Raw genomic sequence first — 25,356 nt, forward strand, 5'->3', positions numbered from 1 at the left:
CTTTTTGTCTACCTCACAAAGTCTGCAGGTGTCTGTGCTATACAAATCCGGCCGCCACTGCTTCATGTACGCAAGCGTCGGCAGCATTCCGTGCAGCTTCTTGATCCTGTGCGCACGACGCTGACAATCGTTAGGGCTAGTGAATAGTCACTTCGGTGTGTTGCCGTTGTGAATGATGTGCAGTGTTGCTTTCCACTCCACCAGGTTCTAATCCTTGGTGTTTTCCTTAGTCCTGTTCTGTTCTGTCCACAACGTGTTCATCCTTACCGTTGATTGGCGTTTAAGTACCTGCCTCAGATCATCCTCGATGACCGCGCCTCTGAACATGGCATGGCACTGGATGTCATTGTGTTCCTTTTCATTGATGGCCCAAAAGTCACTGAAGTGCGCCTCTTTTGCTGTCTTTTCCGCTGCCTCGTTGCCCTTATGGCCTGCGTGCCCTTTGATCCACTCCACCTTGATCTTCCCTCCTTGATGTACGTATGCGTTGTGCACTGCCGACCACCAGATCGCGTAAGTCGACCGCAGCCTTTGGCATTCCGTGCTTCCTTGTCTCCCACTCACCAAGGCTTTAAATTGCGTTACCACAGCCGAGTTGTCAATGTAGATAGTTGTTGGCGTGTTCCTTGGACTGACTAGGATTGCTGCAAAAAGTCCTGCAAGCTCAGCTTTAGTCGATGAAGCAAATCCAGCGATCCTGCCCGTTGTCACTGTGCGCATGGCGTCTTGATTTTCCTGCGCTACCACGCCGAATGCCATTCGGACACCCTGCTTCCCTGTTTCTTCCATTGAGCCGTCCGAGAACATTACAGCTTTGTCCAGTCCTTGCAGTCGGGTACGCTGTTGCTGGATGTGGCGCAACACTGCTGCTGGAATACTGACCCCGAATATGTCTCCTATCGGATGTTGCATATCGTCTGGCAGTGCTCTATAACGTAACGTTGGCACTGCATCCATCTGCTCCCGCGCCAGAGTACGGAGCCTTGCTCGAAGTGCCTCATTGTCCAATCCTGGATCTCTGCCGCACAGTTTGATCATGAGTCTCGCATTTTTTCTTGTTTCCCTCTTCCTCATGCGCCGTTGTATTCGCCGCCTGTCAGCACGTCGCCTGTCAGCCTTACGTTTAAGCCGCTGCCGGTTTGAGTCGTGATCCCGTGTCTATTGCCTCGTGTTCCTGATACTCTCCTCCTAACCTGTGCCTGCCACCGATTACGCTTCTAGAGCACGCTAGGAAGATCATGTTTACGATCCTCACTAAGCGGCTCAGTACGATTCTTACCCAGCACAACATCCTCCGAGGTCCAAACTATTCGGTTCTGAAGGGTACGACGACAAAGGATCCCATCCACGCGCTGAATTGTGTCATGGAGGATGCAACAGAGTTCAAACAAGAGCAATGGATTGTTTTCCAGGACATGCGTCGCTGCTTCGACTCGGTCAACTGCCATCAGGACGGCATGCTTCATCGGGCAATGACGCACTTGAAATTCCCAAAGCCCTTTATTGACCTTTGTATGAAGATCGCTGACACCAAGGTCAATCAGGTTATCACTGATTATGGAGTCACGGAAGAGTATCGACCACAGTGCGGATTGGATCAAGGAGGAGTGGAGTGCCCCCTTTTTTGGCGAATAGCTTACGACGCTCTCTTGTGCGAGGTCATGGAGCAAGGACGTGGATATGCGATGAAAGGTGTTGCACAACCTCTTTCTTTGTCGTGTTTCGCTTTCGTGGATGATACTACATGGGTTGCAGGATCCAGGGAAGATATGCAACATACGCTCGACATTGCAACGTCCTTCTTCACACTCAATGGCGTGGAAATCAATGCAAAGAAAACCGTGGTCATGGTTAACCTCCAGGACGCGCAGGACAACACCAAATTGATTTTTGGAACACCACCAGAGGAATTAACACCACTCCCACCTAAGGAAGCAGCACGAGTACTGGGGGTATGGGTTAACTCAGCCCGTTCAACAACGTCTACAACTCGCATTTTGGAAACAGAGGTCGCCCAACTCTGCAACATTATGAGCCGTAAGGCCATCACCGATCGCATTTCAACCACTATCGTCAACAGCGTCCTGATCCCCAAGATTCTGTATCGCAGCACCATTCAAGTCATCTCGCCGTCGTGCCTCAAAAAGCTCACGGGGAAGTACACCCAACTAATCAAACGCAAATCGGGTCTGCCTTCGACTACGCCCAACAGCATTCTCTTTCACCGGTACCTCGGAGGTCTCAAACGATTGTCCGACGCTCAAGACGAGGAACAGATCAGTTCATTACATAGCCGACTCAACGATGGAGGTATTGTAGGTGATCTCTGCAGAGCACGGCTCGCTGCGCTTCAGCGACGGGGCGGGCTGGAACAGGTGCCCACGGCTACACCGCTACGTGTCAAACCATACCGCCATTGTCTTATCTCCAACGTGTGTCGTTTGATGGCTGACAGGAACATCACATTTACCCTGAACAATGCTGACGCTCTCGGCGTCCCTCCGACAGCACGGAGCATCATGGACTGGCGCACGCAGCCGTCAGGGGAAATCGCACGAGGATTTGCGAGTGTTGGTCTTTTTTCAACAGATCAGATCATGGATGAAGGATTGGAGGTGCGGTCGTGGTCCTTCCTTCGCAAGCAGCAACGAGTCAAAGGGCCATCCAGACAATGGTTTCATGATTTCCAGTCCTGGATCACAGGCGACGATCACCGGCGTAGCTTTATCAGCCAGTGGATTGCAGCAGAACGATGCAGGATAGGCGAATGCGCACACGACTGCCCTCGCTGTGTTGACCAATTTGTACCCCCGCCACAACAAGAAATCCTGCGAGAGGTGATAGGGCCCCTCACGGAGACCGAGGACAGACAAGCGAGGCGTACTGCTGAGGATGCTTTGCATACGTACAATATCGCGGTCCGACTCAAGGAATATAGACAGCGACAGCGACGTGAAAAATATAATGGCATGGATGAGGACCAGAAGGTACATGAAATGGAAAAAGCAGCACTCAAGGACATGGATTCACAGCCAACTACTATTCAGGATGCGGCAGCGCTCGCGTCCTTGGCTCCGCCAGCACAAATGATCGATTTCCCATGGGTTGATATTGACCAGGAGACATGGCAAACGATCCGTGAGACTCGATGGAGGATCCCGCCTGGGCTGGAGGCAATTGTCCTTTATTCGGATGGATCAGTGAAGAACGCTGGCTCGGACACAGTCAGCCGATCGTTCGGTAGTGTCTATAGATGCGTCGACGGCTCATTTCAGACGGCTATCTGTGGTACAACGACGGATTACGCATCATCCACCAAAGCAGAACTGGTGGGTCTGCTCGCGACAATTCTGTGCTGTCCCCGGGATCGCAACGCCATTATTCATATCGACAATAGAGCAGTGGTCCAACAGTTTGCGGCGTTAGTTAAGAATCGACATACAGCTACTCCACGACGGCGGTTGAGAGCAGCATATGCCAACTGGTGGGCTGTGATCTACGAGGCGTACGCGCAGCAGGGCAGCAAAGTAAATGTTCAGTGGGTTAAAGGACACAATGGCGATACTGGAAATGAGGCCGCCGACGAACTGGCGGACAACGCACACGACAGTGGGCGACGGCCATGGCAACTGAACACACAATATTTCACGAGCAAGAAGACACATACGACTTTCTGTGGTCAGTCAGTGGAGGACGACATTCGCCAATTGATCAAGCATCAGTCTGCAGCCAGAAACCATCATGCATGGACTTGTCAACAACGAACGAAACAATTTATTCAGCAGTGGGAAGAAGTGGAGTGGCGATCCAGCCTTACTATAATACATGAGAAAAATCCGCCAGGGGGTTTTTTCACTAGCCTTGCGGATTGCAACCATCGGTCCCACAGGATCAAGAAAATCCATGGTATGCTGCCAACCATGCAGTACATGCGCAGGTGGAAGCCGAATCTGTATACCACAGACAGATGCCAAGTGTGCCTTACCATGGTGGAGGATGCCCAGCACCTCTGGGTCTGCAGAGTCACACAGAACAGACGACAGGAAGAATGGAGAAAGACACTTGATGGGGTTCTAAGTCTTGGACGCACCTTGGTAGATAAGGCGAGGAAAAAGTGGTTGTGCGACATGGAGGAGGCAATCAAGGATGGTCGACAATTCACACGCACCGAACCGAGTTTTACCCCGTGCGAGTTAGACACCCTTTGGTGGAGTCTGCGTGATATCCGGGGAGTGGAAACGATGGTGGATACGCGAGATGATGACTGGATAAGGCTGCTGGAGGAGCGGCGAGACAGGGACAATGGTGGCGAGGACAGAGAGAATGTCCACGAGGAAGAAGGAGAAGGAGTGAGCAGTCAAGAAAACGTACAGCAGGCAGCACCGCCTACCAGGCTATGGACAACGACAGACATATACCACGGGCTCGTACCAAAGTTCCTGACAATGGATTGGGCGCTACTCTTGAAGACGTCGAAGAGCATCGCGTCTTACCTGGTTGGACGTTTTGTAGAACGAGTTGAGGCTTTTGGCCGAGAGGAGTTATGGAAGGAGCGATGTAGTGCCACAGTGACATGGGAAAAGTCCGAGGGCATATGCACGAGGATGAAGAAAGCCGGGGTCCAGGTAGGAGGTGAGACCCAGGGCTTTGTGAGACAACAGCCCCAAGAGGAGGTTACGACAGCGGCGAGGAGGAGAGCAGACAGCCGCTTGGTGGACCATCTCCAGGGAAAGGTGGTGTTGAACGAGATGGAGAGAGGAAGGAGGATAAAATTCATATTGGCCCGTGATCTTGACTAGGAGAGGACCCATCGGACCCGACAGGTTGCGTAGCGGTTTTGGGCCCCGGCTCAAGTATTAGAAACCATACGACTCAGAATGTGCACCATAGGTATTTGGTTCCTCATTTTACATTAGTTTAGTGGGGGCCTCTTGATAGCTATCTTTAGGTAACTATCGGCCGGCTGACAGTCCAAGCCGAGGCTTGGACAATGCAGCCTGTGGCACGCCTGCACGCCTGGGGGGATCTGGCGTCAATAAAAAATAAAAAAAAAAAAAAAAAAATCCTAACCTGTGCCTGCCTCCTTCGTACTGCTTCCGTTTTTCTCCTGTGCACTTTCGTAGCTGTTTCGTTGTGTTTCCGCCATACCCTACTGTTCTCGTTGGCCTCCCACTCTTTTCCTTTCCGATACTCGTTGCGTTCGAATGCGACTCTCATTGCTTCCTCCACTTCGGCGCGTCGTGTTGGGTGAATCTCTTGGCTCTGCTGTAGTCCTGCTTGTACATAATCTTCCTTCCTTCGCTCCCTGTCTGCTGGTTCCTCTGCTGGTCTCTGTCTCGGCATTATAAAATGGAAATGTTAAGAGCGGATGTCAACGTCAAGTGCAAATATTTATGAAGTTATTATTCTATACGGAACAGATTTAATTTTCTAATGACGATCACCATGTGGAGACTACGCTTGAGCGCTATATGCAACTTCGGTCAATACCCCTGGACCACTAATTTGTCAAGCGTTCCAACGCCCTTATTCCATGGTTTCGACGGCGAAAAAAGCGCTGTGATAATGTTAATTGGATTACTACGGTCCATCTCTGAAGGTCATATCTGTCTGGATAGACGAAGGAATGCTCATTCTATCAGTAGTTGGGCTAAGGAACTCTGTGGTTTCTAACTGGCGTTCTTATTGGCTTTCTTTCTTTTGGTGTTTGCACAAGCTCAAAAACAAGAGAGAAGGATGGAGACCAGACAAAAGTAAAGCAAAGACAGGGTATACCATGGGACCGTAAGTAATGTAAAGAACAAATAGACAAATACTACGTTGCCTTGAATTGAATCTCTCCTCTCCTTCTTCTTCTTTCCCCCCCCCCCCCCCCCCCCCCCCCGATCGACAGTAAGCGTGCGCACCTAAGCGGAGGAATATCAGAGGCATACAAAAGAGGCTGCCAATTTGTGTCCAAGGATTTCTAATGCCAATAAAAATACCAGCAACAGGACCACTGTATCTGCAATTGACCTAGTTGTAGCCTGCCAGACGAAAGTCAGTGGGTTAGACCATGACAGCGTCTTTTATGTCAGGCAACATGGCAGCTTGCTTTGCCCAGCCTGGCAAAATTTGTGATTTCACCCGCATATCCAGTTTAATTCTGAAGCGCATGTGCGTGTTGTCTTTTTCATAGGCAATTATGTCCGTCATCTGTAGACGTGCACTCCAAGCGCATGACCACCATGCCTTGGCGCTCCTGCGTCCGCGCATGTAGACTACTATCGCAACTCAACTGAACCCACGTCTTCTTAAGGAGCTAGACCCCTCATTTGCATACACAATTGCTCACGCAGACATACATACAAAAAAACGTGGAAGCCATGTGTTCCTGACATGATGAGCTGCGTACCCGGGCGATGCATACCCGTTAGCTGTTACGAAACGCGACAACAGGCTTGAAAAGCATAATAATCGAATATCGCGTCTTGTTGGATCCCTTGCTGTAACTTACACAAAACAGATTTTTTTTTTTTGGTTCGCGAAGGACGCGCCCATGGTATGAGTAAGCAGCAGCGAAAGGTCAGACGCAGCATTCTTGCTTGTGACCCCAAGGGAAATAAAAGGGAGGAGTAATCTTCCCGAGAACGTACATCTGTGAAGTATACGGTAGACTATCTACAACACAATCCCTTGACTCGTTCATGCCACGGGGCTCTGCGCTGCTGTGCATTATGCTTGTCCTGCATGAGTCAGTCGGACACATGTAGGACCCAGAATATTTTTTTTGTCTTTTCTATCATGACCAGGGGAATTTCAAGCTGATCGTGGTACCAATCGTCATAAAAGATTAATTTTGTATTCGCATGCACACAGTGCACCCTGTGCGTATTGTGTTTGAATGAGGACGCGTGCCGAGAAAGTGCATTATAGTCTATATTGCAATCCGTTCATGCATTTTTTCCCAGCCTCTCCCTCCAGAGACCAACGAAGAAAAAAATACAGGGTATTCATAGCATAGTCTACACATTGGAACACGACGGGAGGAGTATAAAACAGCGGCAGTTCCTCCCACCTTCGTTAATACTTCTACACTAAAGAGCAATTTCTGTCTTCGTTTCCACTCGACTTCCACTCGACTTCCACTTCTTACGTCCTCTCTCTCTTCAACCTGACACTTCCAACATGACAAACACCTTAGTTCACAAGTATCAAACCCTCAAAAAGACAAAGTGCTCCAAAAGGCCCACCGCAGAAGATGTCTTCCTCCAGCACCCCAAATCAGCATCCAGTCCGTCGTTGTTCAGCCCTGCGCAACCCAAATCCTACCCGCTCTTCATTGCAGAGCTCATCTCCGCATTTAATTCCCTATCTGCATCCACCGCATCCCCTACCTCCTCCTCGACTCTCCATACCTTCTTTCAGGGTGCTGACCATGAAGCCCACGTCAGCGGTCAACAAAAGAAGAAGGTTGTCAAAGCCCTCCAGCATGCCGACCCGGCCAAGGTCAATGAGATAATCGCACTTTTAAAGGCCATGCCTGACCCAACTGCAGAGTCGACAACAGCGAATCAATCAGATACCAAGAAGTCAACTGCTCGCGCATCAAACCCCGGGACCGAGGATAGGAACGGAGAGAAAAAACGGATCAAGAAGGAGCAGGAGCAGCTCGACAAAGAACTCGCGGAGTGGGACAAGATCGACAAAAAGAGATCATGGGAGACCCCGAAAAGCAATGATCAGGCAACAGGCATCGTCGACACAGAGTCTAACAAAGGCCCAACATCAACCTCTTGGTGGTTCTCGTCCCCAGCCCCAGCCCCAGCCTCGGCGCCCGCGGCTATCCAGGATGACAAGGAGAACAAGAACCCAGCTGGATTCGGGTCTCTCTGGTTGACGACAAAAACGAAACCGTCTATGGATCCATCGTCGGCAAAGAAACAACATCAGGACACGCCCAAGAAATCCCTCTCCTCTGGTGAGCAAATTGCTCGGGCAGCAGCATCCCTTTTGGCAATAGCTGCTTCCTCCAAGCCTAAAGAACTCAAGTCAGACACCAATGCGACCAGCAAATCCTCCGCCCTCCATCGCCAGTCATCCATGCCTAACATCAATATCAAGAGCACGGCCTTGAAGGCTCTACTTCCAACCTCCAAATCCATGCCGACTGGGTGCAAAATCGATCCTAAGAAACGATCAACCACGGATATCGCAGTCTCTGCAGATTCTCCATCCTATCTGGTTACCACCATCAACTCCATCGCAAAACAGTTCCTTTGGTCGCAACAAGGCCCTCCGTCGGCGTACACGGTCAGCGCCTACACGTTTTGGTGGGGCTTTGAAATCTATGTGCCCCACAAGTGCATGGCGACCATTGAACGCGTGTCAAACACGGGCCAGATTTTCTTCAACATCCTGACGGGGGCCATTGCTGGCATCCCTGGTTTGGCTGCCCTGGTTCCCATTGCAAAGATCATCTCAGCATGGGTCGATTATCAATGGTCGGTGATCAAGGCTGAAGATATGGGCAAGGGCGTGGTCATCTCAGCGACCTGGGTCTTGCCCGTCGCACTAGCAAGCCGATCATGGGACCGTCCAAGCTGTGAAAGCCTTAAATCAAAGCTCAAGCTCACTGGGATGTAATCCTATCCGCAACCAGTGCTGCAATATACCAGAACTACCAACCTAATAATAACAATAATAATAACAATAATAATAATAATAATGACAATAATGACAATAATGACAATAATAAATAGTACAGCATAATAAGAGGACCCATGCTTTATTTGAACCTGACATCTACACCGCTACAACGAGCTCGTGAGTTCAAAGACGCCGTTCTTGCCCCTCTCGACCAATTCTTCAATGAATCTGCAGTACGTCTCAGTCTGCTCTCCAGGCAACGCGTGACCCGAGTCCTCAAAGACGACCAACGGAGCGCCGAGCTCCTTGGCCAGGTGATATGAGCCCGAGGGTCTCACAAAGTTATCGGCCGTGCCTGTCAGCACCAGAACGGGAAGTCCAGAGTCACGAATTTGGGCTAGCCGCTTCGAGTTGACGTGATGGAAAAGCGCTGCCCAAGACTGGGCAATGTTGGCGTGGAGGGGCTGCAGTGGTGTAGTGGCAAATCGTCGTTTCAAGGTCTAGGAGTGGATGATATGAGGATATGAGTACGAGAACGCTGACAGTCGTTCAAGGTTGTGGAATGTGATGTCAACGTAAAGTAGTAAACCTTGCCAACTTACAGTCGCCACCAACTCGCGGTTGGTGCTGAAGCCCGAATTCTTGGGAGCAGGCTGCTCTAACCATTTCTACAGCAAGCATTTGAAAAAAAAGGATGCGTGAGCACGTATACAAAAAAAGCACATGCCAGCATCCACTCGATCACATTTTTGTTCTTCGTGCGATCGACAGACACGATAGGGGAGGCGAGCCAAGAGCGCACGGTGGGATTGGTCCTTTACCGTGGGATAGAGAGTCTCTGAAATCAGTTTGATGCGCGCATCCGGCTCCCTGAGCAGCACGACTCTGGAGAGGAAAGAGACGGTGACGAGCTGAGGAGGAGATCGGCCGGCATTGGTTGAGGTCAGCACCATAGATGCGAAGCGCTTGGGGTCTGCGTGGACTAATTCGAGAGAGATCATGCCTCCCATCGAGACACCGGCTACGTGGATATTTTCCTTCCAGCCGAGCGCGTCCAGGAGGCCGAGGGTGTCCTGGGCCATCTGCGAAGTGCTATTGTTCCGTTCGTTGGACCGGAAATGAAATTCGTGTAAGTAATTGGGTCATCGTATGTTTGCCGTCGGCGCAATTGACCTGACTTTGTATTGAAGACGTACGAATAGAGGCCCTTGGGGGCATCCGAATGACCAACCCCGCGGTTGTCAAAGAACACTGTGGTGTACTCGGGGTTTCTGGAAAAGTGCTCGACCTGCCAACGGAATGAGGGACAGTTAGTCAAGAGAATGGCCTTTCGAATCGCCATTGCCTACGCATGCATTCAAGTCTCGGACATGAACTTACGACAGGCTCCCAGGCGCTACCAGGAGAATTCAGGCCCATGATAAGCAGCAGCTTCTTGGGGCCGTTACCGGTCTTTTCATAGTACAGTTTCAGAGGCACCTTTTTGTCGCGCGTATGGCCGACCTCGATACGGCCTGTTTCGTGGTGAACTTCGATGGTCATTGTGCGTTGAAAGGAGGATGAGTAATGAGAAAGCGATGAGTGGACCAAAGTTGGAATTGTGTTACAGGTTATTGGAAAGAGAGAAGATAGGCGTAAGTGCGATCGGCCCGCGGCCGATGAACTAAAGTTCAGCTGCTGCACACAACTGACGCAGCTGCATAGCGTAATGGCCTATGGCCGAAGAAAGTACATCTCAAATAAAACGCCAAGACTTGCGCCGCGTAGTTCCCTCGCGGTCTAGCAATGGGCACTTTCTTCAGCAAAGCATTGGCCAGATCTTGCCAGATTGCGGGGCATCGTCTGCTCAAGTTTACGATCGACTACGTGCTATCCACTCGATTAACTCTCGGGTCCGTCGATCATTCTGGGCGAAGCACGGAGTGTAAGCGGTCAGGTTTTGTTCGCGCCGTGAAACTTCGTCTACAGCACCATGCGTGATACCCTACCGCTCGCTCTCATCATCAAATCGTCTTGGTTCGCCCCGAGATCGAATTGTGATCTGTTCAGCGTCCCTCCCAACGCGAAACAGAGAATGGGTCGTCAGTATGGGATACTATTCAGCATGTGCTCTTGCGCCTTTCTGATTAAGAACTTTCGACGGTCACTCCTCGCGCTTCATCGCACATATCTTTGTGCGCCCATCAACAGCACAGGCCTTGCATGTAGTCCAATGCGCCCAAAAGATAAAGTGGTCTTGGCAGGCCGTCTCGGGGAGCTGAGCACACTAAACAATGCAGTGTCGTTTGCTTGATTGCGTAAAGTGCTGCTTTTGGCGCCAGGGCACCAGTTTACTATGTTGTTCGGGGCCTGAGACATTGTCTTCGCAGCGGGGCAAAGCATAACTCCTGTCCCTTGTCCAGCGGCTTGCAGCAAACAGACGAACCAAAAAAAAAAAAAAAAAAGGCTTGCTCATTGAGCAGCCGATCAAGCTGAGATCAGGTCACTTAAACAAAGTAGCGGTTTACTATGCAGTGTTTGAGCCCAAAGATCCTTAGTATTCAAGCGCAGTACACTTTTCAACAAGTAATTACGTAGAGTCGATTGGCTGAATCCAGGTTTCTAAAGTACAATGTCATCAGCCAGAGTGCCACTTTACTGTGCGACATTGGAGCCCCAAAACTCCATGATACTGGGCATACAGATACAAACAATAAAAAATACGCTCAGAGTTTGTCAAAGGGGGGTGCAATAATGGGTAATGACTCCCTACTTTTCCATCCAGAGAAACTGAGTACGCCAAGCGACTTAGGAGGATCTAGTAAACCTGTTGAAAGTGCTATACATTTTGCATAAGGATACCGTCTTACCTTCCAAAGCTGGAGGGCAAAGGTTCCATCGTACACCACACCTTCCAGCAGCGCGATCAACAAGCGGTATCATTTTTACGCTTCTCTGCTTGCTAATCTGGCGTGAAAGGCGAGTATTTGCTACCAGCCTTTTTTTGTATATAAATCGTATTTGTCCGCTTTCGTAGTTCCTAATATCAGTTTTCAGCTGCCTCTTTTTTTTTTTTTTCCTTGTCCTTCACAAAGTGCCCACTTGCTTCTTTATTCTGTATTCTTCCCCATAACTTTCACCTTGATAACCCTCATTCTTTTATCCAAGGAATTAGCGCGAGGCTACCATGGATACCATTATAGACGCGCGCATCTCGCACCTACCTCTTAACGACATTCGCGGCGATGGCTTTTTCGTGGACCTGACTGAGCTTTTTCAGCAGCAATATGTCGTCCCCGATCTGCACTCGTATTCCATCGACGAGCACGCTAGACAAAGCCCAACAGCAAACTCTATCGCATCAAGCCCGAGTGAGCTGCTGTCATCTCCCAGTATATTGTCCATGTCACACGCTTCCTCTAATGACGCGATTGATGTCTGCACGCCTTCAACATTTGTTTCTTCTGGAGTGAACACACCCTGGTCACCGTTTCAGGAGTCTATCGAAGAACTGAGCATAACATTTGACGCGATAACCATGTATGCCAGCTCTTTAGTCGAACAGTCGCATGCCCAGACGAACACTGGATCAAGCGAAATCGGTCCAGCGACCCCCAGCACTGTCTCAAAGCATCCTAACGACACGATATCAGGCTTGACTCAGTTTCCTAAGGCTTCCAATAGATCGACGGAAAGCGGTGATGAACAGTTCGATGCTAGGGCTGAGACGACTTTCATCGGCCTCAGAAATGCATGTGACGACAATTACCGACCAATTCCTCGAAGGAAAGGCTTCAAACCTTTACATATCGACACTTCGGTCACTGAGCGCACTCGCCGATCTGGGGGGGAATTTCGAAAAAGTAAGGAAACATGTTTTTTCGACAATGTTGCCACGCTTGACCCGCGATGCAAGAATTGCTCACCTTTTTTGGGAATCGTATCCAGTCTTCAAAACGGTCAAGGACATGTTGCAGAGCACCTGGTCCAAGGATGACGGTGACGACGATGACGAGGAGAATTTGCGCTGGATTTACAGGCCTGAGATCGATACCTCTATTGAGAGTCCGTTTTACGAAGTCCAACCCGGCGTCCCCTTTCGAGAGATTGTCCCTGAGCAGCCGAGCCTATTCCCATACCCATCTCAGATCGAGTACTCCTCCAGATACGGATTCTCGGTCCTTCCTTCGGCCCTCAAGAGCACTGAAAACGCAGCGGCCTCCATGGATGAAGCACGGCTACGCGAGAGGATGGCTCGAATGTCTCTGAGAAGGCTGAAAACCATAGGTAGATTTCGAAGGAGGCCAAATATCACGCTTCCATGGGTCGAGGGCCGCATCAATGAACCTATAGAAGTAGCGAGGATCCGAAGAGCCTATAGCTGCACAAGTTTGAAGCCTAGAAGGACCGAAAGGGAGGAAATGCTGTTGGAAAAGATCAATCGTCAGAGCAGGTCTGGTATTGTAGAGTGGACAGTACACGACATTCGAGCCTCAAACGACAATGCCTGCATATCCGATGAATGGGCTACCACTGTGAACGAACCCGTGATTGTCAAGACACCGAGCGAGGAAGTACATGTGTCGCGTCGGTCATTGAGGAGAAGTGTGAGCACGCAAGACTCAGGGCGACGACAACAGAAAAAGGATATGCCTTATGGACCGAGATCCGTGTTTGACATCCAATGGGAAAGAAACGAAAGTCGGCGACATGCCACCGGGCAGTACGCGGGATTGAAGTCGGGATTTCCTATTCAGGACGATGTAGCTCCCACATCGTTGGCGATTGTGCCGCATTCCGAGAAGAATGAGCGACTGATACCGCAGGTGACACTTACTTCATGCCCTACTGACGATATCGCGTCTCACTACTCAGCTATGCCACCGCTCTTTGATGAAGGTCACCGAGAATACCTGGTTCCTCCTGTGCCTCATGTCCTCTTTGAGGAGACAATCTGCAACGAATTAGCCATGCTGCCTACGCAGTCCAATCGGCTCGGACTCCAGCCTACTCATTCTCAGGCAACCGTTATGTCGACAGTGTCTTCGTTGGCCAACAGTATCTACTCGACTCTATCTGAGGATTGGAATCGACCCATCTACTTTGCCAAATCAAAGAGTCCGCGGTATCCTGTCAGCTTGCAGACCAAGATCAGAGAACCCCCACCGCAGGTCAACGTTAAGGTCTCGATCCAATCGCAAGTCACCGCTGCTGCAGATTCAGAGACCCAGATGGCTTATCTGGCAGATCGTATCGCGCAGAGGGAACTGCAGCACCGTGACGGGAGTATCATTCGACCGTCGGGAGGAGATAGGCTATACGAGGTCGGGTATCGAATCGCACTACAGCCGATTTTGGAAGAGTCTGCTGTGCCCATCGCCCGGCCGCACAAGACTGCGAGACCGTGTCGAAGAGACTCCTTTGGGTTTTTGAAGTACGATAGCGATGGGGGTGATGACGAGGGCCACGATATGGGGGATGAGCTGTGCACGGAGCGCGTTGATACAGAAGGCATTAGCACAGCATTGGAAATGGATGAACGAATTGATCCAGGTATGAGCGAATCGAGACCTACTCTCGACGTGAACGACATCCGTGCTTTGGTGGCGTCAGGCATCGACCCTACAGCGCCTCACCCAGCTCCCGAGGCCTTCTATAATGCTCACTATGTCTACTTTCAAAAGCATGGTTGCTTTCGTGAAGATATGACCCAGGAAGACGAAGAAGAACGGGACAAGGAATGCAGTGTGACATCCAGCCTTCGCTCCTCCGACGCAGATGGCCCTGATCAACAAATTTTCGAGCGAGCATATAGACACCAAGGAGCCCACCAAGTGCGGAGGCCTATTCGGAGGGCGGGAACTACGGGTAGGGCTGGGTTGAAGCAGGCGTACAAATCCCTCCAGACATTCATCGCACAACCGTTTATGAACCCATTCTCGGCGACTCTGCAGATGGCTGTGCATGAAGATGAGGGGTTTCTGGAGGCAAGGAGACAAGGAGTGGCTGTTTTAATCAAGGAGCTGGACGAGGAAGGAGAAGAAATGGAGGAAGAGGATGGGAACAGGTGGACAACAAGAGCTGCCAATGGAATGCAGAGAGGAATGTTGCCACCAATTTTACCGATTCCTTTTTTTAGGCTAGATTAGATCCAGAAAAGCCTGTGCCTGGTAGGGGTTACCCAGGTGATCGAAAAAAAAATTGTGCCTGAGAATAAGAAATGCCGCTGCAGGCAGTGTGTGGAATGACGTTTCTGTGGAGTGTATATTTGTTAACCTTCCTTCTACTTCATACCTCCACCTCAACCCCTTGCCCCTTCCCCCTTCCCCACCATCACCATTCCTCGCTTGTTTGCACTCTTCTACTTTGATACTACTCTAGTTGTCGATTATCGGTTTCTTCTCGCTCTCACTTTTATCGTGTGCTCGTCCTCAAATCGTCTTCTCCATGGTAGACTTTCTCACTGTAAGCATGACATTCCAATGTTCGACTCATCGGTCCATTGTATCGTGGACGAATATCTTCTTTCATGGTTAGTGTCTGCGCTAACCTACGGTATTACAACCCATTACGTTCCCACCTACTGGTCAATTGGTGTGACAGCGTGCTATCGAAACCGTCAAGAGGGCCACCGAGGAGGACGCCAAAGGCAATCTGAAAGAAGCCCTGCCTCTCTACCAAACGGCCATCGAATTCTTCCTGACAGTTCTCAAAAGTAAGTGAGCTTATTATCTTAAGAAAATGACCCTGCTCTGTTTAATGAAACAAGTGCTAATACCAACTCTTCTGTTTCCATGTTAGATGAAAAGAATGAGAGGATACGGGATACAATCAGGAAAAAGGTCATTGAGTACATGGCCAGAGCCGAAATGATCAAGGATTACCTGGCCAAACCAGAAGACAAGCCCAAGAAGAAGACCGTGGCCGACTCTTCGAATGGAAGCGGAGGCAAGGGTGGCAAGTACGTGGCATCTACAGGGTATTTATCGCGGATACGACAGCTCTTCTTCGTCAACGCAGTGGAGATATGCTGAAAGATCATACATTTAATAACAAGCCAACTGTTCTAATTTCATGACCACATCAACTCTTCCTCATGGTGTCACAGGAAAAAAGGCAGCGACGACGATAGCGAGGAGGATGCCGATACAAAGAAACTGAAAGAGGCCTTGAACTCAGTTATCTTGACAGAAAAGCCCAATGTCAAGTGGTCCGATGTCGCAGGATTGGATGCTGCAAAGGAATCTCTCAAGGAGGCCGTCATTCTCCCCATCAAGTTCCCACACCTCTTCACTGGTATGTCTTTCATTATTTTTTCGTCATAGGCTGGAACAAAATGGATCATGGACAGCGATCCTTACTTACTCATAATCTCCTGAATCATATTCACAGGAAACCGCACGCCGTGGAAGGGTATTTTGCTGTATGGCCCTCCAGGAACAGGAAAGTCGTTCCTTGCCAAAGCTGTCGCTACGGAAGTCAACTCGACCTTCTTTTCCGTGTCATCGTCCGATTTGGTGTCCAAGTGGATGGGAGAATCTGAAAGGCGAGTCTTTTGATTGAAAAGTCAACTTTTGTTCCCACTTTTTACCATTTCTCCCTGTTGCAGCTGGTTTTAACCTCGCATATTTGTTCTGTGGGTCTCTTTAGATCGGTCAAGCAGTTGTTCCAGATGGCACGAGAAAACAAGCCGGCAATTATTTTTATTGATGAGGTCGACTCTTTGTGTAGTGCTCGTGGCGAGGGAGACTCTGAAGCATCACGTCGTATCAAGACCGAGTTCCTGGTGCAGATGAACGGTGTCGGCAACGATATGGACGGCGTCCTGGTTCTTGGTGCCACCAACATTCCATGGCAACTTGACGCTGCTATTCGACGAAGGTATAGTTCTACTTTAGTCATCTTCACAAAGATTTTCATTATCAGGACTTCCATGCACAATGATTAACCATTATTTTTCAATAGATTTGAGAAACGAATTTATATTTCGCTGCCAGACCCACATGCTCGAGCGAAGATGTTTGAGCTCAATGTCGGAAAGACGCCATGTCTCCTCACAGCACAAGATTACCAGCACTTGGGACAGATCACAGAAGGGTATGCTTTGAATTTTTAGAAAATGCACTAGTTATATCCAGCGACGTTACTAGTTAGTTGACACAATATCATCCAACTCTCTGTAGATACTCCGGTTCAGATATCGCAATTGCAGTGCGCGATGCGCTGATGATGCCGATCCGTAAAGTGCAAATCAGCACACACTTCAAATGGGTGGATGCACCGTCCCGTGCAGATCCCTCTCGGATGACCAAACACCTCACGCCTTGTTCACCAGAAGATCCTGCAGCAGTGGAGATGAGCTGGGAGAACGTCGAGGCCGATCAGCTGTTGGAACCATCATTGGGCATGGAGGATTTCTTGAAGGCAGTGAAGACTGTGCGTCCGACTGTCAGTGCAGACGATGTGGTAGAGCACGCCAAGTTCACGCTAGACTTTGGAAGCGAAGGTTAAACGAAGACAGAGGACGAGTGGCCGCATGTGAGGAGTGCCGATACGTATGATATCCCAGTCGAATACGGACCCATATTAAAAAACCAACGACGTCTCGTTGTATTAATTATGACAGGGGATTGGCTCTGCAAAGTATAGCTTGAGCCATATGCTGAAGAGCGACTTCACAGTTCACACAACAGAGTATCCAGAAAATGGCCCGAGCGAGGGGAGGCTTTTACGCCACTAAAATGAAAAAAGAGAAGAGATTGACGATTCGTATTCAGCGTGAATGTTGCTCAACATGCACTCGGCTCGACTGGGACGGATGATGTCTACGTAGGGGGACGAGGTGGGTGGCAGTGCAGGCGAAGAGGAGGTACACAGAGTGTTCCAGGGCGAAGCGGGCCAAGGAGAGACAGGGCGAAGGGGGGAGGATGAGCAATTTGGGGGAGTGTGCTCAACACTCTCAACACTCGAAAGTACCGCTTCATATACCCTCACCGCCAATTGCCCCTCTCTTTCCTCATCCCTGTCATCACATCCCCACCCTTTCTCCCGTCTGCCCTTTCCTTCTAACCCATCCCTCATCCACCTCTGCATCAGTCCACAGCTCACTCCATGACGGGCACCCTTCCCCTCGGTAAGGCTCCTCATGCCTCCTTCAACGGACTGTAGTCTTGACCTATTCTCGTTTTTTGTTTTTTCTTTGTTTCGTGTGCACTCCAAGAAAGCGAATCTCAAAACGAGACAACCCCTCATCATCCTTATTTGCTTCCCATCTATAGAGATTGCTTCTTCCCTACGACTTGTCCTTGTCGGAGACACCGGCATCGGCAAGTCAAAGTCACGATCCTTGTTCTTGAGCAGTGTTCCTGGACAGGTTCACGCACAAAGCAGTGGCCAGTCACCCTCGAGTCCTGATATCGAAGCCCTCGCTATTCAGGACGCCAGCAACGAGAACTCTCAGCATCAGGATGTAAACAGACAGCAGCAGACCGAGACTTCAACTTCCACTGCCGCCAACGGAACAGCGCATGTGGGTGGAGAGGCAGATAACAACGAATACCTCGCCAAGGAGGCTGTCAGTACCCTTGAGATCCCTGCCTGGCTGCTTGTTTCCGGAAAGGGTGATAACAACACTGAAGGCGAGAGTGTCGAGGAAATGGTCCCTGCTGAAAACATAGTCTTGCACGACTTTGTTGGTTACGGTCAGTCTCTGGATGCGCGCCAGACCATCGACAGAGTTGACGCTTTCCTCACGGAACAATACATTGCCACCCGTAACCTGTTCGGCGCTTCCATCACGCCTCTCTCGACAACCAGTCGTCCTGGAGCACCTTCGGCCGAGGAGCAACAGCAACCACAACCGTTCATCGAACAGCTCCTGGTCGACTCCCCCATGGCACATTCGTTGCCCGATGCCTGTCTTTACTTTGTCCTGTACGATCTCAAGCCTGTCGATATTGTCTTTATGAAACGCATCATGAACCACGTCAACCTGATCCCCATCCTCGCCAAGGCTGACACGCTCTCTGTCAATCAGCTCTGGAAGGCCAAAGCCAAGATCCTGAAGCAGCTTCAGGATAACCAGATCGAGTTCTTCCGGTTCGGACTCACACATGAGGAGTTGAGGGAAATGGCGGCGGAAAAGCTGGCAGGTGGTCCACCCTTTGCGCTTTCGACCGCAGAATTGGAGGCTCAGAACGTCAATGCAGTGCCTGCAACAAACCTGACGGATCTGGCGATAGCGATCAATGAAGGCAAGTTTGCGGATTCTCATTCGGACCTTCGCCTTTTACAGACTCTGCTGTTGGGGTCCAAGAACAGGCTGCTGCACCAGGCTTCGGTGAAGAAGTTCTTGAGCCGCTGGAGGACTGATTTGGGTCTACCTTTGGAGGACGCGCCCTCGTCGCCTTCTACAGATGGGCAGGATCCAGCCCCGCAACAGGAGACAGATGATCAACAGGTGCAGTCGCAGAAGCAGGAGCAGGAGCAGGAGGTACCAGCAGAGAATGTTCAGTCTGCTGAGCCGGTCCAGGAACAGGATCAGGGGCAAGAACCAGAGCAGCAGGAGCCACAACAACAAGAGCAACCACAACAAGAGCAACAGCAGCAACAGCAACAGCAACAGCAACAATCCCCATTGCAGCAGCAAGCATCTTACCTGCAGCCAGTAGCTCAGCATCAATTGCCGTTGGCATTGCAGCAGCAGGCGTATCAGCCTACATCGTCGTACACACAATACGCCGGCCAGCAGAACAAGGCCCTAGGAGCACAGGACGACGAGGTTGTGCAGGTCATCAAGTTGAATCGGGCGCAAAGTGTGATCCGCTCAGCATCGCCGTCGACCAGGATCTATACCCAGGGAAGCATCACCCCCGCAGTGCCATCGTCGCTCGCTGAGCAACTCGAACTCGCTTAGCACAGGCGCGGAATAGAGTGCGATATGCACGATTTTGTTTATTGTCTAGACAGATACCGAAAGTGGAACAAGAAAGCGAAAGGAATGAAGGAAATACCACTCCGATAATACAATAAAAGGCGTTACTCCATGATGACCTCTTTGTGTATGTCTCTCCTCTGGCCGCAGCAGCTGAGGGAGCGTGTGGCCGTAGTCGTTTGGAGTTCATTTTCGTCCTGTGCGTGTAATCAGAAAAAAAAAATGGCTTGAAAACAAGATTTTGGCGATGACAGCCAAATGTGCCAATAATGGGTCGACCCTTGTGTCTCTTTTCTCTTTCTCTTTCTCTTTCTCTTTCTCTTTCTCTTTTCTTCTACTCCATCCCTTCCCCTCTCTTTATTCATCAGCAGTAACAGCAACAGCAGCGACACCAACAACAACACCAACACCAACACCCAACCTCAGGAGCCTCTTTGTTACCGCCACTTAACACCTGTAGTCTCGTCCTCGTCCATCATCCCCCCACCATATTAACAACCATGCCCGCTGCTCCCTTGACTCTCAGTGAACGTCTGCAGGCCCTCGTCAAGGTAACACTCGTCACCACCGAAAAAAAGCATAGTAAAGCAACAGGATGACCCCTCAGCACTGCCGTACCCTGCCCTATCTACTGTTCGTCAACGAGCATAAAGAGGCGTACGCAGACATACACACACACATACCCCGACGTCTTCAGTTGTTAAGTCTGGATGATGGATATTGTGAGCCAGCAACGATTCTGGCGCAAACACGACGCGCGGCTTTAACGCGTGCTGGCTCTTTTCTTTCCTTTTTTTTTTGATCAGCTAAAAGGGAATGACCAACAAACTGAGACGCATAAAGGACACCAGCAGCCAGATGACGACAAACCCCCCAGAACAACCTCAAAAGCTTGATCTGCAATCGTCACTTTTGCATTCTCACCAACAGTACGCTGTTCTCTTCATTCGCCTTTTTTTTTTTTTTTTCTTCTTCTGAATAGGGCCCTCAATTTGTGTGGTGGTTAGGCCATGTCATGATGCTGGTCTGCACGTCAATGTATCTGCCCTACTGGGTCACGTTCAACTCCAAGGCCGGAGCGCATTGGTACTCGCGCGCCTTCTTTGGTGCCTTGGTCAGCTACAGCGTTGTCGTGTACAAGTCTTTCCCTGTAAGTCCCATATCTGATTGCGTTATTGATGCTATACTGGGGGGAGCATTGTTTGGGGTCAACTCGAAGGCTGGGCAAGTGAATCTGGTATACAATGTACTATTTCTTGGCAGAGACAAATATTAGAAGACTCCTTGTGTCGATAAAGTGTGGACAGAAAAGGGAAAAAGAAAAAAAAAAAAAAGGCATTACGGAAATGCGCGCAGTGAGGTTGCACCTTTCGATCGTCCAACGAGGTTGTTGTCCGCCCACCTGAGCAAAGGATGAGGCGTAAAAATGGACGTTATTGAGAACCGATCATAGTTTCTGCCCTCGCACACCGACCCTTGGCAGGACAACATCGTTTTGAGAGCAGGAATTGCACGCCGAAAAGGAGGGCAAATAAATTGCCCAAATTCGATTTATTTGTGGGCTTGGCCTTCTTGGCAAATGCTGGGTTCTCAGCGCATGCCACCTTTGTAGCAACACCGACAGCAGAAGAAACCAACGATCACTTTACAGGAAGGAGCATATGGACCGTGATCCGGATGCAGGGACGCGCGGAAAGACACACAACTAACCCTTTTCATTCGTATTTTTTGAATTGTTTTTTTACTGTATAGGCCATCCAATTCACGGCACAATTCGCGCAGACGCTCTTCAGCGAGGTATTCCAATCTCGCAGGCAACATGAACGACTGTACTACTGCTATATATTGACGCAGGCAAGCTGATATCTTATTTCCGACACGATCTTATCCATCATAATAGGAAAATGTCCAGTACCTGCTGATGGCTATCTTTTGGTGGAGATCCACTCCTATGCTCGGTAGGTGGATGCGACTGAACGGATCTCGACACCAGGGCAACACTTGCAGGTAGACAGTAGAACTAACATCCCACTCTTTCCTTCTTTCCCCGTTGGAAATTAGCGCCTATGATCCCCTACGCCATTTTTGCGTTCTTTAACTCTCTCAACTACACAAGGACAAACATCCTCCCCGCCTTCTTCCCTGCTCCTGTCGCTGGCACGAATCACCCCACCCATGCTCAGGTTGCAGCGATCTCTCGCAAGATCCAGGTCTGGACCGAAAAGAACCATGCCACCGCCATGGCCTTTGTTGCCTATGTTGAGGTCATCGGTGTCATGGGTTCCTTGATCTTTGGTGCCATCACGTAAGTCTCCAGAAGACTCGGGAACTATGAAGCAATTGAAAGTAGACAACCCTTCTCATGTTGCCAATCAAAATGTTCATGGGATTTACTTGTATAGGTTCCAGTCGTCGTTCTTGTCGCCTATTGTGTACGCCAACTTTTTGCGCTTCCGCTACTTCTTCTCTCTTCACACGCGTGCGGCGTTCGCGCTGATCCGTGCCCGTCTCGATAACCTGATTCTGCCCCCGGGTGGTAACTCGAAGATTCCACCTTTTGCTGCGCAGGCGTACACGACGATCCGTGGGGCGATCACACGATTCGGTCAGGCTGCGGTTCAGCAGCCCGCTGCTGGCGCACATGCTCGCGCGCAGTAAAAAGACTTCGAAAACAAGCGGAGTCTGTTTTTTCGTTTTTTTTTTTTTATAGTGATTGGAAGTGTATGTTGTCGCGTGTTGATTAGAAAGATGAACTGACGACAAAGACAAGGACAGTGGTGATGTTTGAAATAAATGACGATCGCGTTCCTTATTTTTTTTTTTTTATTTCTTTCCCAATTGTGTGGTGCCAGGAATGGCGGATGTTGTTGAAAGACTCTTTTGTGGAGGAGTCATGCATGGATATCCTGTACGGAATTAATGTTCTATCAATGTGTACAAAGAGTGAAAGACATATTTTCTCTCTCTCTCTCTCTCTCTCTCTCAAAAAGAAAAAAAAAACGATCGTGGTGAAGCAATGAATGTCGGTGTTGTCTGCCTTTCTTTTCTCTCCGCTTTTCGTTTTTTTGCTCGTACTTTATATCCCATCTTGATCCCTACAGGATACATCCTCATAATATGCTCAAGAAAGACACAATCCATCAATGCACCCAGTCGTCTCGCGCTCACCATAACGATGTGAAGGTGAAAGAAAAGGAAAAAGACAGAAACGTCTGGTATCATAGTAAATGCGTAGACATTTGTTTGTTTGAATGGGATGTATATATAGCACAGTAGATGGATTTGGGGAACATTTTTTCTAACCAAAGTTTTCAATATGCTTTTTACGACGCGTCGCATCGCGTCGTGGGTAGTTCGACAGAAGGTTAAGCCTGTGCTCTGGAAGCGCCAGCGCAGTCTCCAGCAACAACAGCAACAACAGCAGCAGCAGCAGAAACAGAAACAGTGCCGAGATACTGACCTCAGGACCAAAGCTAACACCAACACGAGCGCGTCTTCAGAAACGAATGTGACATCTCATCTCCTGCATAGTGTGCCAACCACCCGAATCACCGATACAGCCATAGAAAACACCACCGAAGCATCTCGAGAACACGATGTGAGGACAACGCCTAAGGATGGAGAAACTGGTGCTGGAATGGGACCTTCGCGAGGGGTGCAGCCTCGGGTGGTCCACTTTTCAAGGATGGACGATGTCCTGAGGGAGTATGATGCCGCTAGACGAGGTGATTGCCAAGCAAGTGCCAACGGGCAAGACCCGCTCTCTGAATCAATCCCAGTCCCAGCTCAAGCCTATAGCGCTGATGAGGAAGCCGTCAACGACGACGAAGGCGCCGATGTAGACTGGACGGAACGCTATATCGAGCTTCAGATCAATTACAAGGACATCCTTGGAGCATTACATTTTACGCTGTCCCGGAATATTCATCAATTGCTCTTAGATCACCGGCATGCGGTACGACAGCTTCAGGGACAGATGTTCAGAGTGATCGCGGGAATGGAGCCGTTGTTGTCAGATGTGGTGTATGATATGGTGATCCCGAAGATGACAAGGGACTTGGAGTCGCAAAGGAGGTGTTGTAAAGGTGTCGGAAGAGCGTTGAGGAAGGAGCTGAAAGGTGAGATGTTGACGTTGCGGACGGCCGAGAATGATTTTGGTCAGATCCAGCAGGAAGAGGCGGTGGAGGAGGAGGAAAGAGATAATGAACAGGTGGATGAGAATTGGACAATGTTCGGGTGGAGTCCCCAGCAGTGTCCGTTCGCGAGTCCGTATGAGGCATCTGTAGCCCGAAATCGGATCCTCGCAGAGAAGAACGAAGGTAAAGGGGAACAGGGTGCAGAGCAACCACAGGGAGGAGGCAGTGGGCCTCCTCACAGTATCAACACGGCACGACACCATGCCAGTTCGCGGGCTTCCGCCCTAGATTCCTCCTCCTATACCTGTAGCAACATTGGGACACAGAGTCAACGAAGAACACGGAATCCTGCTGCCACAAGATCGGGTCCCAGTCTTGCGCCATCTATTACACCAGCTAATAGTCGCTCTCCTTCTTGCCATACGGGTACATCCCGCTCACGAGCACGAACACACAATGCTTCTCACAATCTCTCACACGGGTCCAACTCGAACTCACGTCGTGACAGAAGACGAGATAAACGGTATGGTGCAGTCATTGCCACTTCGTCAACTTCAGGCACAGCACCCCAGGCAGTAATCAAGCACGTTACGAACTTCTTCCAAGGCGGAACACATCATCACTACGGCACCACTCCCTGTCGCGGGCATGAAAGGCACCGTCGCAATATATATGGAGGTCCTATAAACGACACCCACAACGACAGCGACAGTGATGATGATGACGACCTGCAGCGCCATTTGCGGTCTTATCCCAGGCGTCCCAAAACATCGCGTGGCCGGTACTCTGAAGAATACGCCTCTGATGATAGTATCGAGCCCTCCTATCAAGATCCACGGGTTCAGAACCTAGGTCGCTCACACGCATCCGCCCATGCTCTCGTAAACCCTCTCAACAAAGACAATGCCGGCAGTGAACATGATCCGTTTACGATAGATCTGAATCCCAACAACCACCTCATTTCGTCCCTGCCTTCGGCCACACGCCCCAGCGACAGCGGCAGCGGCAGCAGCGACGAAGGCCGTGGGGCACAAAACACTCTGCACCATAAATCCCCGACCGCCGACGACTACGAGAACTGGCCGCTAGTCTTCCGTGAAGATCTGGCCCGTGCCCAACAGGACCATATCCCCGAACACGAGACCTCGGACGAGGATCCTCTTTACAGCAGCACCCCAAGCAGCGGCGGAGCTAATTTAACGAATCCTCCGAGGGAATGGATTCGCCAGTCCCATGTTCGTGAGACAACTCTGATCTTGGAGGGTCGGCGGAGCGAAGCGACGGAGGTCCGAAGGAACCGCGTGGCCTTGCGTGAGAAGTCTTTCGCCTTAGTCACAGGAGTAGCAGGGGCAGAGTTCGGCACATTCGGCCAGGTTACGGAACAGGGCGAGAAGAGCATATCGGCTATGGTTTCAGAAGCAGAATCCGGTGCATGTAGACAAGGCAAGAAGAAGAAGAAAAATGAAAAGAGTTTTAAAGCAAGGCTCCGTCTGGGTAGGATTAGAGGCGGTCTTCTTGACCACAAAAGATCAGGGATCCGGAGGAAGACCCATCGGCTAAAGCTCTGGAGCACGCTTGGGTTACTCAGGAGAAGAGACCCAAGAAGCAATAAGGTCAGAAAGTAGCAAAACGCAAACAATGCGTCCATAACAGTTCCATTAATGAAGGAACATAAAAAGA

General features: G+C 50.1%; 6 protein-coding genes across 6 annotated transcripts; 5 read left to right on the plus strand and 1 right to left on the minus strand.

The window, feature by feature from the left end:
- Positions 1 to 7,078: 7,078 nt before the first annotated feature.
- BC939DRAFT_445887 (uncharacterized protein) lies at positions 7,079 to 8,762 on the plus strand. Its single transcript, XM_051554862.1, has one exon. The coding sequence runs from the start codon at positions 7,168 to 7,170 to the stop codon at positions 8,623 to 8,625; it is 1,458 nt and encodes a 485-aa protein (XP_051414179.1). The 5' UTR covers positions 7,079 to 7,167; the 3' UTR covers positions 8,626 to 8,762.
- On the minus strand, positions 8,754 to 10,285 carry BC939DRAFT_95834 (alpha/beta-hydrolase). Its single transcript, XM_051562019.1, has 5 exons — positions 10,009 to 10,285; positions 9,825 to 9,916; positions 9,450 to 9,720; positions 9,231 to 9,296; positions 8,754 to 9,128 (listed from the first exon to the last, which is right to left on the minus strand). The coding sequence occupies exons 1-5, from the start codon at positions 10,168 to 10,170 to the stop codon at positions 8,793 to 8,795; spliced, it is 927 nt and encodes a 308-aa protein (XP_051414180.1). The 5' UTR covers positions 10,171 to 10,285; the 3' UTR covers positions 8,754 to 8,792.
- A 4,577-nt stretch (positions 10,286 to 14,862) lies between these two features.
- BC939DRAFT_445893 (P-loop containing nucleoside triphosphate hydrolase protein) lies at positions 14,863 to 17,553 on the plus strand. Its single transcript, XM_051554863.1, has 8 exons — positions 14,863 to 15,072; positions 15,211 to 15,322; positions 15,409 to 15,586; positions 15,716 to 15,903; positions 16,000 to 16,153; positions 16,258 to 16,488; positions 16,573 to 16,704; positions 16,791 to 17,553. The coding sequence occupies exons 1-8, from the start codon at positions 15,055 to 15,057 to the stop codon at positions 17,116 to 17,118; spliced, it is 1,341 nt and encodes a 446-aa protein (XP_051414181.1). The 5' UTR covers positions 14,863 to 15,054; the 3' UTR covers positions 17,119 to 17,553.
- Positions 17,436 to 19,583, plus strand: BC939DRAFT_95859 (Septin-domain-containing protein). Its single transcript, XM_051562020.1, has one exon. The coding sequence runs from the start codon at positions 17,753 to 17,755 to the stop codon at positions 19,520 to 19,522; it is 1,770 nt and encodes a 589-aa protein (XP_051414182.1). The 5' UTR covers positions 17,436 to 17,752; the 3' UTR covers positions 19,523 to 19,583.
- Positions 19,584 to 19,866: 283 nt separating this feature from the next.
- On the plus strand, positions 19,867 to 22,361 carry BC939DRAFT_445897 (uncharacterized protein). The gene is made up of 6 exons (XM_051554864.1): positions 19,867 to 20,091; positions 20,523 to 20,690; positions 21,293 to 21,337; positions 21,441 to 21,498; positions 21,602 to 21,845; positions 21,943 to 22,361. Exons 1-6 carry the CDS (start codon positions 20,041 to 20,043, stop codon positions 22,196 to 22,198), a joined length of 822 nt encoding a protein of 273 aa, XP_051414183.1. The 5' UTR covers positions 19,867 to 20,040; the 3' UTR covers positions 22,199 to 22,361.
- A 495-nt stretch (positions 22,362 to 22,856) lies between these two features.
- BC939DRAFT_513724 (uncharacterized protein) lies at positions 22,857 to 25,301 on the plus strand (the record flags this gene model as incomplete). Its single annotated transcript, XM_051561123.1, has 1 exon — positions 22,857 to 25,301. The coding sequence occupies one exon, from the start codon at positions 22,857 to 22,859 to the stop codon at positions 25,299 to 25,301; it is 2,445 nt and encodes an 814-aa protein (XP_051414184.1).
- Positions 25,302 to 25,356: the final 55 nt, after the last annotated feature.

This window comes from Gamsiella multidivaricata (assembly GCF_025024155.1).
Source record: "Gamsiella multidivaricata strain RSA 2152 chromosome Unknown BC939scaffold_19, whole genome shotgun sequence".
In the NCBI taxonomy this organism is placed as follows: Eukaryota; Fungi; Mortierellomycota; class Mortierellomycetes; order Mortierellales; family Mortierellaceae; genus Gamsiella; species Gamsiella multidivaricata.